This window comes from Acinonyx jubatus, chromosome B2 (assembly GCF_027475565.1).
Source record: "Acinonyx jubatus isolate Ajub_Pintada_27869175 chromosome B2, VMU_Ajub_asm_v1.0, whole genome shotgun sequence".
Lineage (NCBI taxonomy): Eukaryota > Metazoa > Chordata > Mammalia > Carnivora > Felidae > Acinonyx > Acinonyx jubatus.
The window spans coordinates 107,301,546-107,322,841 of record NC_069385.1 but is presented as its reverse complement, the minus strand read 5'-3'; the positions used below and the strand labels follow the sequence as shown (position 1 = coordinate 107,322,841).

General features: G+C 37.9%; 1 protein-coding gene across 3 annotated transcripts in view; it reads right to left on the bottom strand.

Annotated features, from left to right (window-relative positions):
* Nucleotides 1–21,296, bottom strand: part of SUPT3H (SPT3 homolog, SAGA and STAGA complex component) — a 530,133-nt gene that overhangs the window by 246,027 nt on the left and 262,810 nt on the right. For all 3 annotated transcript variants that reach the window (XM_027057634.2, XM_053222732.1, XM_053222733.1), the window contains one exon: nt 5,036–5,120. In XM_027057634.2, the coding sequence (XP_026913435.1) occupies nt 5,036–5,120 (85 nt within the window). The remainder of the gene's footprint in view (nt 1–5,035; nt 5,121–21,296) is intronic.

Genomic DNA, 21,296 nt, shown 5'->3' with positions numbered 1-21,296 from the left:
AATGTGGTCAAAGGGTATGAACTCCCAGTTACATGATATATCAGTTCTGAGGGCCTACTGGACAGCACGGTGAATATAGTCAATGATATTGTATTGTATACTAGAAAGTTGCTAAGAGTGTAGATATTAAATGTTCTCATTATTCATGCAAAAATGTCAAATACGTGAGTTAGTGGATGTGCTAACTAACCTTCATGTGGTAATCCTTTCACAATATAAACATAGCAAATCATCTTATTGTCCACCTTAAACCTATATAATGCTACATGTCAATTATATCTCAATAAACACAGAATAAAAGAATTAAAGAAAAAACTAGTCTTAGGAGTTAAATGTACAGAGAATTACAAAACAGGGCATAAAACACATACACACATCGGCAGACACGTATTTTATAATGGCTACAAATATACAATGGTAAAAAAAAACAACTAACTTTTAAAAACCATTTCTCTATTATTCTTTTCATCTGAAGAACTCATTCTAATGCACGCCTCAATATGGCAAAGGGGAAAAAAAGCAAGATCTTTCTCTAGCAAGGTATCTCATTCAACTTTACATTTTGTGAGATTAGGACAGGGCCAATCTCACAAATACAGATCAAAATTATTATTTAAATAATATGTGGATAAGGAAAAGTAAGCATATACTCTAATAAGAAGTTCCTTCAAGTAAAAACATAAGCAAACTCTTGTTTATACTACTATAATGACCATCATGAAATAACTTCTATATGTAACTTGGAGCTTCTAGATTTAAAATGTAAGAACAATATAAAAATGTGTCCATAGTTCAAAAGGGGCATCGTAGCCCAATAAGATGCATTTTCAAATAGTATAATAGAAAATACTATGACTGAAATGAAATATCTATCAAATGGACTAAACAGTAGATTAAAGGGTACAGAAGGACCAGTGAACTTAAAGACAAATCAATAGAAACTACAAAGTCAAACAGTAACAACTAAGCAGAGGGGGGAAACTGTTTGGAGAAAAATGTAGAGGCTCTCAGAGATTTGTGAAATAATAACAAATGGTCCAGGACACATGTGATTGAAACTGAAGAATGAAAAACACACACACAAAATAATGGCGAAAAACTTTTGCAAATTAGTGGAAAACATTAGTTACCGGATCCAACAACATAAAGCAAACGTGCAAGCAAGGTAATCATGAAGAAAGTCAGTCCTTCAGACATCCAACTTCTAAAATCCAGTAATAAAGAATTCTGAAACCAGCCAGAGAATGACAACATGTCAAATACAGGGGAACACGTGAATATCAGAAACTAATGTATGTTGAGAAACACTGGAGGGGCACAACTGCTAAAAGATTAGCAACTAGAGTTCCACATACAAAAAAGATATGCTTCAAAAAAAATGTGAAAAAAGGTATGTTCAGAGGAAGAAACTGAAGAGAATTCATCACCAGCATGCCTTTACTATAAAAGATGTTAGAGTTTTCAGGCTGTAGGAAATGGTTTAAATGGCAACTCAGACCTGTAAGAACAAATGAGGAGCATGGTAAATGTTAAATATGTGGGTAATTGTAAAAGATTACATCTTATTTGCTTTAAAAGACAGGACTCTTGGGGCGCTTGGGTGGCTCAGTCGGTTGAGCGACCGACTTCAGCTCAAGTCATGATCTCACGGTTTGTGAGTTTGAGCCCCGCGTTGAGCTCTGTGCTGACAGCTCGGAGCCTGGAGCCTGCTTCTGATTCTGTGTCTCCCTCTCTCTCTGCCCCTCCCCTGCTCATGCTCTGTCTCTCTCTCTCTCTCTGTGAAAAATAAACATTAAAAAAAAAAAAAGAGACAGGACTCTATTTTTCAAAAATTTTTTTTAAATGTTTATTTATTTTGGAGAAAGAGACAGACAAAGAGAGAGAGAGAGAGAGATGGAGAATGTGAGCGGAGAAGGGGTAGACAGAAAGATGGAGACACAGAACCTGAAGCTGGCTCCAGGTTCTCAGCTGTCAGCACAGAGCCCGACGCAGGGCTCCAACTCATGCACCCCTAAAAACAGGACTCTTTAAAGCTACAACACTGTGATGTGAAGACAGTAGCATGTATAGATTTAATATACTAAATAGTAAATATCTGGTCATTTCTTTAAAGATAGAAGGACGCATGGAGACACAGGGAAAAAGAAGACCATGTGAATATGGAGTCAGATTAAAATAGTTGCCAGCTGAAAATTCTATATCCAGTACTTTAAAATTTGTGCCATTTCCTTCTAGTCTCTGTGTTTTCTAATTAAAATTTTGTATTCAAGTCATTCTTCCTCTATGGTAATAAATCTAGGTGATTTTTTTTAAAACTTTTTTTAATGTTTACTTATTTTGAGAGAGAGAGAGAGAGAGAGAGGGAGAGAGAGCGAGAGAGCGCACAGAGCCCGACTCAGGACTCGATCCCACAAACCGTGAGATCATGACTTCAGCCGAAATCAAGAGCTGTACGCTTAACTGGCTGAGCCACCCAGGTGCTTCTAAATCTGGGTGCGTTTAGGATTTACATTATGTTTTTTGTATTCAGCAGTTTAACATGCATTTCTTTGGGTTTACTGTATTTGGAGTTGGCTTAGCTCTTTGAATCTGTAGACTTATGTATTTCAACTTCAGATGTTTTCAGCTATTATGTAATTATAGAGAAAGTCCATTTGCAGTAGCAACAAAAATCATATACGTAGGAATAAATATAGTAAGAAATACGTGTAGCCTATAGAAGAAAAATGTTAAAACACTCATGAAAGACACAAAAGTGGTTTTGAAAAAAATGCAGACATTCCCTGTTTTCAGATTGAGTGAACATACTTAAAATGCAGCTCTCTCTAAATTGATTAATAAATTCGGGTAATCTCAATGAAAATACCAAAAAGCTACTTTATGGAGCTAGAAAATCTAATATGAACATTCATATAAAAAAATAAACATACAAGAATAATCAGGAACACACAGAAAAATGACAAGGAGAATCTAGTTGCAACAATCTTTAAAATATACCATAAAACCTATATAATTAAATTTTTAGAAAATGTTTTTATTTATTTTTGAGACAGAGAGAGACAGAGCATGAGCAGGGGAGGGGCAGAGAGAGAGGGAGACACAGAATCTGAAGCAGGCTCCAGGCTCTGAGCTGTCAGCACAGAGCCCGACGCGGGGCTCAAACTCCTGAACTGTGAGATCATGACCTGAGCTGAAGTCGGACGCTTAACCGACTGAGCCACCCAGGGGTCCCAAAAACCTGTATAATTTAAAATGTATTATCACACGCATAGAAAAATAAGGCACTGATAATAAATATAAAATCATAAATAGATCCCAAATATGCTTACTTAGTATATGACAAAGGGGGTATTTCAAATCATTAGGGGAAGTATGGATGGTATAGCTGGGCAGTCCTTGGAAGAAAGATAAAATGAGATCTGTATCTCACATGATAACAAGAATAAACTACAAATGGATTAAGGATCTAAATGTTAAAAATGAAGCCATGCAAGTATCAGAAGGTAACATGGGTGAATTCTTCTCCAAATTCAATATAAAGTAAGTCTTTCTAACTATGTTTCAAAAGCCTAAGATAATAAAAGGTTGATATATTTGGCTCACTTAAAATAAAAATATTTGGATGTCTAAAAAATCCCATAGAAATAAAGTCAAAAGATAACACACAGTGGAAGAATTTATTTGTATCATATACCACAAAGGATTGATATCTCTAATATATATGGGACATAGGATCAAAAACCTGATGGGAAAAGGGGAAAAGGACACGAAAGTGTTCCTAAAGGCCAATACTCTAACAACTTGAGCAATAAAAATAATGATATTATTGTATAATGATTCTAAGAATAAAACTTAAATATACATTAGTCCATACAAATATACATTAAAAATTGAATAAATAAATGGTGATGAAGGATAGGTATTCCTTTAAGGATAACTGCAATTAAAAAATATAAAAGGAAACAAGCAAATAGAAAACCACTATTAGGTAAATACCACAGTCATAACTGTCTCAGACAAGATCCACGGATGAATGTTCAAACAAATAGGCACGAATTTTTAGAGAAGGAAAATATTTGTAGAGTCACAAAATACCTCCCCCAAGATAATTATTTACAACAAAAAGAAATAACTTGTAACTTCGTTATAGCGGGGAAATTCAGTATTTTTACCCTCAGCCAATTTATCAAGGTTAAGATCACAAATAAGACATCAACAACATGAACCCCAACGATACGACGCATTGAAAAGGACTCATCACCTCCGTGGTATTCTTGGCAAAAATGCATAGCCACATTCTAATCATACGAAAACATCAGACGGGTTGAAAAAAGGAGAGGATTCTACAAAACAACTGTCTAGTAAGTTTAAAAAGGCGTCAAGGCCATGAGACAAGGAAAGACGAAGGAGCTATCCTAGAAGGGGGACGACCACAAAGACAGGATAGCAAAGTACAATGTGTTATCCCGGACTGGTTCCTGGAACAGGGAAGGAGCATTACCAAGAGAACTGATGAAAATGAAATAAGGTCAGTAATTTCATTAAAGGTATTACAGCAACGTTATTTCCTGGTTTTGATAATAGTACTGTGGTTACGTAAGATGTTAACGAAAGAAAGATGAAAGGTCTCTCAGAATTCTACACGCTATTTGTGCAGTTTTTCTGTAAGTCTGAAGTGCAATATGGAGAAGTTTTGAAAAAACAATTCAGTGTTACCAGGGGTCAGGGAGTAGGTGAAAGGACTGACTATAGCCAGGGGCACAAGAGAACATTTTTGGCTGATAAAAAAAAAAACGTTCTATATCGTGCTGTGTTTGGAGTCACACGACAGTATTCAGTTGTCAAAACTGAATTATGCACATGGATTGGTGAAATTTGGTTTTATGTAAATTACACCTGACTCCAGCAGACAAGAAAAGAATTCCAAATGGAAGTATCATCTTTAAAAAAAAAAAAAAAGGTTGGCTTGCAATCCCAACAGAAGCAGCTAGGAGCAGAATGGAGAAATACCAAATAAGATTATATACGCTCTTACCAGATTAATTAACTGTGTGTGTACCACATCTTCTACCAAAACTGCTGTTTCATGAAGAGGCCTCCTAGCATCGCCTAAAGAAAACCTGCAAAAAAAAAAAAAAAAAGAGATTAAGCATACCAATACTAAGTAAGGACTGTAAAACTAAGAAAATACAAAAGTGAAAGATATTTATTATAATAATTGTTAATAAAGTACAAATTGTTCTATCAAACAACAGAGTGGATGTGCAATGTTCTATCGACAAAGAACTGCATTTCTCCCATACAAGCTACAACTTGTAAAATGCAGTGTTATCTATGATTTCTTGATTTGTGTAGGATATTGGAAGATATTAACCACTACTTCATAATACTGGCAACCAGAAAATCATGTTACTATATCCAAAGTACGAATACAGTAACATAGTAACGGCTATTTAGAAAAATTATAAAAGCAGGTAATGGAATTAGGCAAGTAATGTAATTAAAATGAAAGTTGCTTAGAAAAATGTATATAAATGCCATAATATATTATTTCTAATTATACATAAGCAGATTATCAAGAATGGGTTACTGATCTTAAAAGTCCTTTTCTCAACTTTCACATGGTGGGCCAGATATGCAGAGAATCCCTTCCCGGTGAAGAACATTTGAAAAGGCACAATACTGTGTTAATGACTTTAACCAGCAGTGTAGGAGATAAAACAGAATGCTGGCAAGATGATAAAATACAGTTCCATTGGGAGAGCCCTGGAGCCAAAGTTTATTCTGAAGGCAACTAATGTCATAATGGCCCATAATCTGGATTTCATTTAATACAGTATTCAAAAAATAGGAAAGAATGCTGGGACCCCAAGCAAGGCAGGAGGTCAGTTTGAGGGACCTAATATGAAGTTGGTGATACTTGTATGTGTGAACTAAGCAAATACTTACTCCACAGAAGGCATTTTGTCTATCTCACCTGAGGCTATGAGTAAAAGAACAAAAAATAGAGTGCTGGCATGAGGAGAGATAAATGGAATAGAATAGAGAGCCCAGAAGTAAAACCTTACATTTTATACAACTGATTTTCAGTAAGGGTGCCAGGAACACCCAATTTGGAAAGTCTTTTCAACAACTGATGCAGGGAAACAAGATCTCTACACGGAAACAATGACGTTGGATTCTTACCTTGTACCATATATAAAAATAAACTTGAAATAGGTCAAAGACCTAAATTAAAAAGCTAGAACTACAAAACTCTTAAACCAGGGGGCAATCTTCATGACCTTGGATTTGGCAAGGGTTTCATAACTATGACACCAAAATAACAGGCAACAAAAGAAAAAAATAAATATATTGGAATTCATCACAATTACAAACCATCAAAGGACAAGACAGGGAAAAGACCACCCAGAGAATGGGAAAAAATATTTGAAAATCATAGATCAAATAACCAGAATATATTTTAAAAACTCCTATAACACAACAATAGAGAAAAAAAGAATCCCAGTTTTAAAATGGGCGAGAGACTTGAATCAATATGTCTCTAACGTAAACATACGTACAGCCAATAACCAGTGAAAAGATCCTCAGTATCATTAGTCATTAGAGAAATGCAAATGAAAATCACACTGAGAAGCTACCTGACACCCAGAAGGGCATTTCTACCATCAACAAAACAGAAAGTGTTGGCTAGGTTATAGAGAAACTGAAAACGTTGTACATTGCTGGAGGGAAGGCAAAATAGTACAGCCACTGTGGAAAAGAGTTGCGTGGTTTCAGAAAACATTAAGCACAGGATTAGCATATGACCTAACAATTCCACTCCTGGGTGTATACCTCAAAAAAGCAGAAAACAGGGATTGAAACAAGTACATGTACACCAGCAATCGCAGCTGCATTATTCACAATCATCAACAGGTAGAAACAACTGAAGTGTCCATCAAGAAATGAATAAACAAAATGTTGTAATTACACACAACGAAATATCATTCAACAATAAAAGGGAAAGAAGCTCTGATACATGCTGTTATACGAATAAAGTTTAAAAACACTATGCTAATTGAATAAGCCAGACAAAAAAGGACAACTATTGTATGTTGCCACCTGTACGGGTCATCTGGAAGAAGAAAATTCATAGAAACAGAAAGTAGAATTGAAGACACAGGGGGACTGGAGAGCATTTGCTTAATGTGTGGAGAGTTTCTGTCTGGGATGATAAAAACTTCTGTACAATGAACAGTGATGATGGTAGCACAACACTGTGAACGTATTTAAAACTTAAAAATAGTTAAAGTGGTAAATTTTATGTTTTATATTTTATCACAGTGATTAATATGGATGAAAAATAATAAAGAGTGGAGAGATGCAACCATAAATGTAATTAGCGATTCGAACAGATCTGAGGAAATTACCCATAATACATCATGGATAATAACAGAATATCATGATCAGTATTATGTCAAATATGTCGATACTGAGGTGAAATGGATAAATTCCACTCCCCCCCCCCCAAAAATACAAATGGCCAAAGTGACTCAAGAAGAAATAAAAAACCTGAATAGTTTTATAAATGTGAAAGAAATTGAATCGGCAGTAAAAAAATCCAAACCTAAGCAAAAGCAAAACAAACAAAAACATAACAGCCTTACCATTGTACCAAACACGCAAAGAATCAATTATTCTAACATGGTACAACTTTTCAAGAGAACAGAGTGAGACAAATACTCCCTAACTCATTTATTGAGGCTAATATACCCTGGGTATCAAAACTAGAAAAAAAAATGAAAGAAAATAAAATTACACATAAATTTTACTCATGTACATAAACAGAAAATAAATAAATGAAAGGCATGAATAACACAAAAGGTGGAATGAGAGGGAATTCGCTTTCTCTACTACTCTGCACCTATGACCTCATGAGAGCTCCATATGATCGGTTAGCAGGAAAAAAGAAGACTCGGGTCCTGGTTTACAAGTCCCGCATGACATACAGGCATCTCCCAGAAGTGAACTGTAGTTCCGTAGCACTGCAGTCCCATGGTGAAACTTCCCTGCAAGACAGTGGTGAAGGGAAATCCTCCCAATCGGAAAACCATTCAACAGTGCGCCTAGTTGTTCCTTTGATTTGAAAGGACAAATTATATAGTGATTCATGGGCTATGGCCAATGCTTGGCTAAATAAATGGGAAAGGACCCGGAAGGAACATGATTAGAAAATTCATGAGAAGGAAATTTGGCAAAGAGGCAAGTAGATAAGATTTCTCTGAACAAGAAAAAAAGTGAAGATATCGGAGTCCCATGAAAAAACTCATGGTCAACCTCAGGAAAGGAGAATTTTAATGATCAATGGATACTATCAGCCTTTTGCCCCAGTCACCCTGTCATCATTCAATGGGCCCATGAACCCAGTGGCCATGGTGGGAGGGGTGGAGGATACGCAGGACCCAGTAACATGGATTTCCACTAACCAGTGCCATCGTTGTTACAACCCCTGCTGAGTGCCTATCTGTTGGCAGCAAAATCAACACTGAGTTTCCAAAATGGCACCACTCCCCAAGGTGACCAGTCATTTCCCTTGCAACACGTTGATTATATCAGACCACTTCCATCATGAAAATGAAAGGGTATGGTTCTTACTAGAATCGACATTTCCTCTGAATACGGATTTGCTGTCCCTACACGCAATGCCACTGCCAAAACTACCATCTGTGGACGAACAGAATGCCTGTCTGTTGTCATGGTATTCCATACAGCATTGTTCGTGACCAAAAAACTCACTTCACAGCAAAAGCAGAGGCACACTGGGCCCATGCTCATACAGTTCACTACTCTTAACATGTTCCCCACCATCATGAAGTAGCTGGTTTGACAGAATGGTGGAATGGCCTTTTGAAGATCCAGTTACAGTGTCAGCTACGTGACAATATCTTGTAGAGCTGGGGCCAGGGTCTCCAGAACATTTATATATCCTGTGAATCAACATCCCATATATGGTGCTGTTTTCACCCACAAACTGGACTCACAAATCCAGGAATCAAGGGGTGGAATGGTAGTGGCAGCACTCATTACCACCCCTGAAGACCCACTAGCAAAATTTTGCTTCTAGTTCCCATGACCTTATGATTTGCTGGCCTACAAGTCTTCTGGAGAGGGAGGGATGCTTTCACATTTATTCCAGTGACACAACAATTATTCCATTGAAATAAGACTTAAGACTGCCATTCAGTCACTTCAGATTGCTCATGCTTCTGAATCAACAAGCAAAGAGGGAGTTACTGTGCTGGCTGGGGTGAGTGATGTTGACTACCAAGTGGAGACTGGACTGGTCTGCCACAGTGGAGGTAAGGACATGTCTGGAGTACAGGAGATCCCTTAAGCCACCTCTTAGTGTTACCATGCCCTGTGATTAAAGTCAATGGAAAACTACAGCAACCCAATCCAGGAAAGACTATTAATGGCCCAGATCCTTTGGGAATGAAGGTTTGGGTCATTCCACCAGACAAAAAGCCACAACCAGCTGAGGTGGTAGCTGAAGGCTAAGGGAATACAGAAGGGGTAGTGGCAAAAAGGTAGTTACTAATACCAACTATCCACATGACCAGTGACAAAAGCAAGTGTTGCAATCATCATGAATATGTCCTCCTTATTTTGTTATGAATATGTTTGTGTGTGTGTGTGTGTGTGAGGTAAATATTGTTTCTCTCCCTCTCTTACTCTCTTATCATGTAACATAAAATGTATTGAATTAACAGCATAATATTTATTAATTTCACATCACAGAATTTAAGTTAGGGATATTAAGAAGAAGGGTAAACATCACTTAAGGGCTTAACCTCATCTTCTGGGAAACGGGTAATGCATTTTCAGTTGTACACTGGATAATCGTATGACGTTAGGCAAAATTATGACCTTGTTATTGCCTTTATTTGGAGATTAAGAATAGTTTAAAGAGATGTAAATGGGTGCCGAGTGGACATGGGTGATGGTTAATTTTATGCCTTAACCTTATTGGGCTGTGGGGTGCCCAAGTATTTGATTAAGCATTAACCTGGGGGTGCCTGGGTGGCTCAGTTGGTTAAACATCCAACTCTTGATTTTGGCTCAGGTCATGATTTCATGGTTCATGAGATCAAGCCCTGTGTGGAGCTCTGCACTCTTGGAATTCTCTCTCTCCTTCTCTGCCCCTCCCCTGCGTGCATGCTCTCTCTTTCAAAATATACAAACATTAAAAAACAATAACAACAAAACAATCTGGATAAGTCTGTGAAAGTATTTCTTTCTTTCTTTCTTTCTTTCTTTCTTTCTTTCTTTCTTTCTTCCTTTCTTTCTTTCTTTCTTTCTTTCTTTCTAAGTCTATGTATATTGAAAGAGAGAGAGAATGTGGGAGGGGCAGAGAGAGAGATAAAGAGAAATAAAGAGAATCCCAACCAGGTTCCACATCACCAGCACGGAGCCCATTGTGGGGCTTGAATTCACCAATGATGAAATCATGACCTGAGCTGAAACCAAGAGCCAGACACTTAACCAACTGAGCCACTCAGGCATCCTGTGTGAAAGTATTCTTTTTTTTAAGTTTATTTTTATTTATTTTTTGAGAGAGATATAGAGAGCAAGTGAGGGATGGGCAGAGAGGGAGGGAGACAGAATCCCAAGCAGGCTCTGCACCATTAGCACAGAGACCGATGTGGCCCTTGAACTCATGAACCATGAGATCATGACTTGAGCAGAAGTGAAAAGATAAACACTTAATCAAATGAGCCACGCAGGCACCCCTGAAAGTACTTCTAAATGAGATTAACTGAATAAGGCAAATTGCCCTCTCCAATATGGGTGGAACAAAAGGACAAAAGGCAGGGTAAGGGAGAAATAGTCCCTCTGCCTATCTTCAAGCTAGGACATCAGTATTCCACACTGCCTTTGAACTCAGACTGGGACTTACACCATCAGCTCTATGGCTTTTCAGGTTTTCACACTGTTTATTCCCGTCTCCATTTTTGTTTTTAAATTTCACAATGTACATCTTTGTACCTTGTATTGCATTAACAACTTATTGTAACTGTAGTTATTTTTACTACTTACGTTTTTAGCCTTCACACTAGATGTATAAATGATTTGCTCAACACCATTAAAACATCTGAGTACTATGAATTTAACCAGTGGAGCCTGTATGTTCATTTATTTTCCAGTTACTACTTAGCATCCTTTCATTTCAGTTTCAGGGAGTCCCTTAACATTTCTTATAAGGCTAGTCTCGTGGTTATGAACTCCTTCAGCTTTTGCTAGTCTATGAAAATCTGTATTTCTCCTCCAATTCATAAGGACAACTTTGTCAGGTAGACTATTCTTGGCTGCCAATTGTTTGCTTCCAGCGCTTTGAATATATCATGCCACTCTCTTCCGGACTACAAAGTTTCTGCTGAAAAATCTGCTGACAGTCTTGTGGGGGAGGAGTCCTTCATCTGTAACAAGCTGGTTTTCTCTTGTTGCTTTTAAGATTTTCTCCTTGTCTTTAACCTTTGACACTTTAATTATATGTGTCTCAGTGTGGGTCTCTTTGGATTCATCTGATTTGGAACTCTGTGAGAATCCTGAATCTGGAAGCCTGTTTCTTTCCCCCTAGTTATGAAAATTTTCAGTCATTATTTCTTCAAATAAGCTGTCTATCCCCTTTCTCTCTCTCTCCTCCTTCTGAGACCCTATAATGCAAATATTGGTCCACTTGATGGTGTCTTTAAGTCCCTTAAACTATCTTTACTCTTTTTAATTCTTTTTTTTTGCAACTCTCATTGGACGAATTCCACTGTTCTGTCTTCAATTCACTGATCCTTTCTTTGGTTTCCTCTAGTCTGCTGTTAAACCCCTCTTTTGAAATTTTCAGTTCAGTTATTGTATTCTTCAACTCTGTGATTTCTGTTTGGTATTTTTTTATATTTTCTCTTTGTCAAAATTTTCACTGTATTCATGCATTGTTCTCCTGATTTCAGTGAGCATCTTTATGACCATTATTTTGGACTCTTTATCAGGTAAATCACTTACCTCACTTTCTTGAGTTTTATCTTATATTTTTGTTTGGAACATATCTGTTCCTCATTTCCTTCACTCTCTGTGTTGATTTATGTGCATTAGATAAAACAGCCACCTCTTCCAGTCTTTTTTTTTATGAAAAAAAATTTTTATGGCACAAGAACAGACACTCAGATCAACGGAACAGAATAGAGAACCCAGAAATGGACCCACAAACGTATGGCCAACTAATCTTCAACAAAGCAGGAAAGAGTACCCAACGGAATAAAGACAGTCTCTTCAGCAAGTGGTGCTGGGAAAACTGGACAGCAACATGCAGAAGAATGAACCTGAACCACTTTCTTACACCATACACAAAAATAAACTCAAAATGGATGAAAGACCTAAATGTATGACAGAAAGCCATCAAAATCCTCGAGGAGAAAGCAGGCAAAAACCTCTTTGATCTTGGCCACAGCAACTTCTTACTCAACACGTCTCCAGAGGCAAGGGAAACAAAAGCAAAAACGAACTACTAGGACCTCATCAAAATACAAAGCTTCTGCACAGCAAAGGAAACAGTCAGCAAAACTAAAAGGCAACCAACAGAATGAGAGAAGATATTTTCAAATGACATATCAGATAAAGGGTTAGTATCCAAAATCTATAAAGAACTTATGAAATTGAACATCCAAAAAACAATCCTGTGAAGAAATGGGCAAAAGACATGAATAGACACTTCTCCAAAGAAGACATCCAGATGGCCAACTGACACATGAAAATATGCTCAACATCATTCATCATCAGGGATATACAAATCAAAACCACAAGGAGATACCACCTCACACCTGTCAGAATGGCTCACATTAACAACTCAAGCAATGACAAATGTTGGCGAGGATGCGGAGAAAGAGGATCTCTTTGGCACTGCTGGTGGGAATGCAAACTGGTGCAGCCACTCCGGAAAATAGTATGGAGGTTCCTCAAAAAATTAAAAATAAAACTACCCTACGACCCAGCAATTGCACTACTAGGTATTTATCCATGGGATACAGGTGTGCTGTTTTGAAGGGACACATGCACCCCAATGTTTACAGCAGCACTATCAACAATAGCCAAAGTATGGAAAGAGCCCAAATGTCCATCGATGGATGAATGATAAAGATGTGGTATATACATACAATGGAGTATTACTCAGCAATCAAAAAGAATGAAATCTTGCCATTGGCTACGTGGATGGAACTGGAGGGTATTATGCTAAGTGAAGTTAGCCAGAGAAAGACAAATACCATATGACTTCACTCATATGAGGACCTTAGGAGACAAAATACATGAACATAAGGGAAGGGAAACAAAACTAATATAATAACAGGGAGGGGGACAAAGCATAAGAGACTCATAAATATGGAGAACAAACAGAGGGTTACTGGAGGTGGTGTGGGAGGGGGAATGGGCTAAATCAGTAGGGGCATTAAGGAATCTACTCCTAAAATCATTGTCGCACTATACACTAACTAATTTGGATATAAATTTAAAAAATAAAATTAAAAAAAAGTTTATGTTTATTTTTGAAGAGGGGAAGGAGGGGCAGACAGAGAAGGAGACACAGAATCCAAAGCAGGCTCCAGGCTTTGAGCTGTCAGCACAGAGCCTGATGTGGGGCTCGAACTCACAGACCATGAAATCACGAGCAGAGCCAAAATCAGATGCTTAACCGACTGAGCCACCAGGCGGCCCTCTCCCAGTCTTGACAGAATAGTCTTGTGTAGGAGATGAACACTATCACTTAGCCCTAGTTCTTGGTCATCTCTCTAGACTTAACCTTCTTTGTTCTTAGAGACTCATAGTAACTGAGGGTGTGCCAAGAACGATCACTGTCCCACAGGAGAAGATCTCAGCACATAGATTTAGGCTGATTGGAAGCAGGACCCCAAGGCAGGATCTTTAAAGTGTGCAAACAAGCTTCCCTGAGGGAATGAGCGGGAGATGAGTGCTTCTCTCCGTTCCCTCTGTGCTGAGCCCTGGAGTGATAGTTGGTTCAAAAGTGTTTCTTTGCTTGCTATAGTCGCAAGGAACCAGTAACTCAAGCTCTGTTGGCCGCCACTGCCAGATCAAGAGATGTGTCCCCTGGACGGGAGCTGCAAAAGCCAGGGTACCAGACATGTGTAAAAGCTCTTCTTAGGGTGATGCTCTTGTCCTGGAATTGGTCAGAGAGAGAATGCAGAGGCTTCCCCAATCTGTGGAGAGGTTGATAATCAGCCCCTAGATACGTGCTAACTTAGCCTGACCTTTAATTGATAGTTTTTAAGATATGCAATAGGCCTCTTTCAGGAAAGACTGGGAGGTGGGCATTTCTAACTGCTGTCTCTGTGCTGACCCCCGGGAGAAAAGCCAATTAAAAACTTTCTTTTGGGGTGGCCCGCTGGCACCAAAGCCAGTGTGTCCTCTAGATGGCAGTCACAAAAGTTAGATTAGCAGATGTGTGCATGAGGTCCTTTCATGGAGATACTGAACCATAGTAGGGCAGAGGGAATCCTGGAGACCTATGCTAAGTTAGAAGCCTGACCTTCAGGCTTCAGTTTTTTCTACCAAGGTTTATTGAGAAGTAATTGACATATATCACTGTGTAAGTTGAAGGTGTCTGATTTACACATATTGTGAAACAATTAGTGCAATAGATTCAGTTAACATCCATCATCTCATATATATACAAAAGAGGAAAGAAAAAATTTTTCTTTGTGATGAGAACTTTAGAAACAACTGTTAACAACTTCCTTCCAGAACACACAGCAGCGTCAGCTATGATCATCATGTTGTACATTACATCCCTAGTACTGATTTATCTTATAACTGGAAGTTTGTACCATGACCACCTTCTTCCAATTCCCCTGCCCCTCACCCCCTACCTCTGGCAATTATAAATTTTATCCCTTTTTCTATGATTTGGTGGGGTTTATGTTTTTGTTTCTGCTTTAGATTCCACATATGTATGTGATCATATCATATTTGTCTCTCTATCTGACTTATTTCACTTAGCATAATGCATTTGAGGCCCACCCATGTTGTCACAAATGGTAGGATTTTCTAATTTTTTATGGTTCAATAATATTCCAATGTGTGTGTATACATATACATATATGTGTATACATACATGTGTGTACGTATGTATGTATCTATTTATCTATATGTTTATTCGTTCATCCATCAATGGACAGGTTGTTTCCATGTCTTGGCCATTTTACCTAATGCTGTCATGAACATGGTGAAGGTATTTTTCAAGCTAGTGTTTCTGTTTCCTCAGGATATATATATATCCATAAGTGGAATTACGGAGTCATATGGCATTTCTCTTTTTAATTTCTTGAGGAACCTTCTTAATGTTTTCCATAGTGGCTACAACAATTTGAAACCCCACACCAAGGCACAAGTGTTCCCATTTTCTCCACATCCATACCAGCACTCGTTGCCTTTTTTCATGATGGCCATTCTAACAGGCATGAGGTGATACCTCATTGAAGTTTTGATTTCCATTTCCTTAATGATAGTAACACTGAAGATGCTCAGTGCCTGCGGTGCCTGTGGACCATGTGTATATCTTCTTTATATATTTATTTAGGTTTTTTTAATGTTTACTTATTTTGAGAGAGAGCATGAGTGGGGGTTGGGGAGAGGCACAGAGACAGAGAGGAGATGGAGAATCCCAAGCAGGCTCTGCACCGTTAGAGCCGAGCCCAGTGAGAGGCTCAATCTCACAAACTGTAAGATCATGACCTGAGCCACAATCGAGAGTTGGACGCTCCACCAACTGAGCCACCCAGGCGCCCCATATATATCTTCTTTAGATAAATTTCTGTTCAGGTCCTTTGCCCATTTAAGGTAATATTTTTTTTTTTGGATGTTGAGTTATAGGAGCGCTTTATATACTTTGCATATTAACCCCTTATCAGATACATGATTTGCAAAAAAAAAAAAATTTTTTCCATTGCACAAGCTGTCATTTCTTTTGCTGAATGGAAGTTTGTTTGTTTGTTTGTTTGTTTGCTATACATCCAACTTGGGGTTTTTTTGACTTTGCTGTCTGTGCTTTAGGTGTGATTTCCAAAAACTCATTACCAAGACCCATGTCAAAAAGCTTTTCGACTGTTTTAAGAGTTTCAGGTCTTACATTATGTCCACAAGCCACTTAGAGATAATTTTTGTGAGTGGTGTAAGACAGGGGTCAAGTGTCATTCTTTTAACATGTGTATATCCAGTTTTCCCAGTGCCGCTTATTGAAGAGATCGCCTTTTTTCCATTGAGTATTCTTGGCTCCCTTGTCAAATATTACTTGGCCTTATAAGCTTGGCTGCAGGCTTCAGCTTTTAAGAATGCAAATGGGCACCTTTCAAGGAAAGGCTGGGAGACAGGCATTCCTGTCTGCTGCCTCTGAGCTGAGCCCTGGTAGGGGACAGCCAAGGTAAGTCCCTGGGACACTTGGCAATCCTGCCATGAACTGTTCCTTTCTTTGCTATCGTCTTGTGGACTTAGTGGACAAAACCCCATTGGCTTTCAGAGTTAGGTGTTGTGGGAGCTTGTCCTTCAGGTGAAAGTCCTAAAAGTTGGGGCACTGGGTATTGGGTCCAAATATTCTGCTGCTTAGAGAGAAAGAAGCTAGGAGTTCTGAGTTCCTACCTGATTGTATGTCACGGTGCCAGGATGGAGTTTATGGTGAGTATATCTTACCCTTTCCTATTTCAAATTGAATTCTTTTTTTTTTTTTTTTTTTTTTTTTGGTCATTTGCTTGATACATAGGAATTGCTTAGCTAGTTTCTGGACTTGTTCAAAGGGAATTTTTCTGTGTATGGTTGTAGACTTGGTGTGTTGATGGAAGGAGGTTAGTTTAGGAGGCTCCTATGTCACCACCTTGGACTGGAATCTTGGAATTCTCAGGCTTTCTACTGAAACTAAAATTTACACCACTGGCTTTTCCGTAGCTCATGTCTGTGGACTCAGACGTAACTTACACCATCAGCTCTCCTGCTCCTAAGCTACTTGGACGTGGACTAGAACTATACCAATGGCACTCCTGGGTCTCTAGCTTGGTGACTGCAGATCTTAGGACTTCTCAGCTTCCATAATTGTGTAGTCAATTCCCTTATAATACATCATTTTGATACAAATACACTTTTGCTGAAAACAGGAAAATATACCCAGCAAGGCAAGAGTGAAACATAAGTCTATTAATGATAATAATAATTAACTCCTTAAATTTTAATAGAGAAAAACCATATAAGCATCTCAATAGATACAGGAAAATAACTCAACAACCAATCATGACCAGAATTTTAGTAAACGTGGGTTAAAAGCCATTTTCTTTGATCTGATTGGGAGAATCTACCCAAAAACGTATGGGAAACAATATACTCAGACACATTCATCCTCTTTGAAGTTCAGACCAGTAAAGACTCCTCGTATCCCACTTTTATACAGCTTTCCCCTGCGTTTCAAAAGGTCACAATACACCACTCTGCTTTTACAAAAGACCTAATTAGTACCCATTTGTGCTAAGAGAAATCCAAAGAAGATCTTTGAGTTCATGTCAAAAGGTAATAAAGTAAAAAATCGTGTTCAGCATTTGGTTTGCAGCAGCTGTCACACAGGCAGTGCCCACCCCAAGCGGCGAGAGTGAGGCCATCAAGCTCTTTCCCGGGAAGCTATACCTGGCCTCTCAGCATGGAGCTGCCTAGCTTGGAACTGTGTCCACGAGCATCTGTGCTTTATCTGGACTTATTCTGTATGTTCATTAGTAAGATGTGTGCTGAGGCATTAGAAAAGCCTAAGTGAGGTTATTTTTGGGGTCTGGGAACACTAAAAAAGTTTTCCATATGAATTAATGGTAATTGCGTCTCACTTTAGGCCACTTTGGCTTAGGAAGGTTTCAGGGGAACGCTCTATTTTTGGATAGTGGGGTGAAACTTGTAACACTTAAGATCATAGCCAGAACATTAAGACAAGAAAAGGTTTAAACCACATATAGATTGCAAAAGAATAAACTAAATCACTCTATTCACACATAATGTGAGTATCGACGCAGAAACCAAAACGAATTGGAAGACAAATTATATGAATTGATAAAGGAAGTTATTGAACATGTTTTCCAATAATAAGATCAAGTCACAAATATCATCACCACCAAGGCAAAATGAACTCCTAAGAACAGACAGCAGGTGGTGTTTACCAGAGGTTAGGGCTGAGGGAAATGGGGAGATGTTGCTCAAAGTGTATAAACTTCTAGTTACAAGATGAATAAGTTCTAATCAAAGCATAGTGATTACAGTTAATAACATTGTATTTTACACTCAAAAGTTGCCAAGAGAGTAAATCTTAAATGCTCTCACCACAAAAGAGAGTTAATTATGTGATGTAATGGAGGTGTTAGCTAAAGGTAAGGTGGTAATCATTTTGCAATAAATAAGTGTATCAGATCAGCATGTTGTGTCCCTGGAACTTACACATTATATGTCATTACATCTCGATAAAGCTAGGGAAAAAAGCAAAGGTAAGAAACACAATTAAAAAGAAATATAAACTGGTTCTTAACTGTACATGAAAGAGCCAAGAGCCAAGAACAGTCAGGACACTTTTGAAGTAGAAGGATATGTCCTACCAGGCTTATTATAAAGCTATAATGTGTTGTTGGTACAAGGACAAATAAACCAACAAAACAGAAAGGTAATACAAAGCCCACATTAGAGAGTAAACGCCACAGTGGCAAAAATCTTGTTATGTTCACTGCCATGTTTGGTATTTAGTTCTTTGGAATGCCTTAACGAAGTTCCCCTTCCATTACTTAAATCACGTCAAATCTCACTATGGCAAAAGTACAAAGTTATCAACGTGAAATAATGGACTCAAAGATAAAATAAATTCAAGTCACATCTCTAGTAAAAAGAACACCTTACTTGTATTAGCATACTTACTTGTATTAACATACTTCTTGTGTTAATCTACATAAAACGTACAAATTAGCAAATTTTACCTCAAAAAAAGTTACAATTTGTCTACTTACAATAGTCTTCATTAGCATACACTTGTAAACTACCTAAAACATGGAACGTATGTAAAACTAAGGGCAGGATTTGGGGAGTATGCTGTTTTACTTTTCAAGACTGTTCGTACTGCAGCTGTATTTCTACAGTTTTTCTCACATTACTTCTGCCCAAGTTTTTCCCACACACGGAAAGCTAGACATTGTTCTAGCGAGTTCTGGAAAACAGCAATGAAAACCACTATATCTAGCCACAGTCATTCCCTTTTCACTCTGCAACGTATACAGTATTTTTAAGTCCCTCGAGGACAAAATCCAAGTGACTGACACCTCTAAAAATCTTCTGCTTTTTTTCTTTTCTTTTTCATGAATGACCTACCTTACTATTTACTGATGTCTTGACTGACTTGTCTGGGGTCTAGTTCCAACAAAGTCTGATACTCCATTGCTTCACACACTGCCTCGATGCCCTTACTAACACCAGTACTGACAGACCAGCCGCCACCAAACGTGTTTCAGGAGACTGTCCTAAAAAGGCTGTCTCTGCTCTGGTCCCCTGCAGTGACTATAACACGCGAGCCTCCATTTTAGGGAGGGCTGTAACTTTGAGAACTCTGGTCACAGCAAGTCGGAGGCTAGAGCAATCCTGCCAGACTCTGTCTAATGATGATGGTGGCAGAGTCGCTCACAGCCTACCTTGTCACCCAAACAAGACTGGTCTGATTCAATTCCAGGATCAGATGCCTCAGTGAGCACGACGGCAGCTAACTGTGCAATTCCCTTGTCAAGTGCAAAATGGAAGTATGAAACAGGCAAGATTCTTTATGATCTTTTCGTGATTATTACACTCCTTATTACGTACACCTGTACTAAGATATAGGAGGGTGTGTGCTGAACAAAACAATGGGGTATGGCTTCCAAAGGATGCAGAACTTAACATTAAGCCTTTCAGTATTTTTGTTATGTGTATGCACAAAACAGTCGACAATTGGGGGCTATCCTTTAAAAAGACATCTATTAAAGTGTATATATATATATAAAATATGTATATATTATGTATATGTATATATAGTATGTATATATTATGTATATGTATATATATGCATACATATATGTATATATATGCATACATATATGTATATATTGTGTGTGTATATATATATATATATAAAGTATATAAAATAAAATAGAAAAAAGAACTTGTTTCAGAGACACTTCCAAAACACAGAAAACAAAATTTTAAAACTATACACTGAGTATTACTATAGTCATTATGTGTTTTGAAAAAACGAACTCCAGTTCAGTAGGTTTTAACTTTAGTTTTAAAAAGAAGTGGGGGGAAGAAAAAGGAAGCTAGGTGCCGGATATTTGCTATCTTACTCTATGTTGAGCCCCTACTTGACAGTTTTTGTTAGTAATTCATGCCAAGATGCTTCCCAAGTGTGTAGTGACATGCTTCCGGTGACTCTGTAAATTCTAAATTATTATTCATTTACTAAAATCTTTGCTAACCTCCAGATCCTATGTAAATGTATGTATCTGATTATGTACCCTTGGACCCATAGTCCTTACATCCACTTACCCCCTAAGGTGAAAGGCAATCAACCCTAAATTCTTTTAATGTTTTAAGAAAAACAAACTTTCTGAGCAAGCACATACAGTATGTAATACTGCTTTTTAAGTTATACAAATATATATTAGTATAAAACAAATTTCAAAGAAGGTAAAAGGAAAACAAAAAGTATTTTTAAAATAAGTATTATTTATTGATATGAGAAAACTTTTTTACTTTGATTAAAATATATGTATAATTGGGCGCCTGGGTGGCTCAGTCAGTTGAGCACCCAACCCTTGGTTTCAGCTCAGGTCATAATCTCACAGTTTGTGAGCTCGAGCCCCACATTGGGCTCTGCGAGGAGAGAACAGAGCCTGCTTGGGATTCTGTCTCTCTCTCCCTCTCTCTCTCTGTGTCCCTACCCCAGTTTACACACACTCTCTCTCTCCCTCTCTCTCGATAAGAATAAACTTAAAAAAATTTTTTTTAAATATATGTACAAATGGAAATATGTATTAGCTTTATGAACACTCCCAGTTTCCCCAGGACTAATGGATTTCCCAGTTATTCTCTATCAAATAAATCAGCTTAATTAATGCTAAAAGGTCACAACATACTTTTTACAAAAAAAAAAAAAAAAAAGACGAGCCACAAGTTACTTTAAAAAAAAAATTATGTTTATTCATTTTTGAAAGAGAGAGAGAGACAGA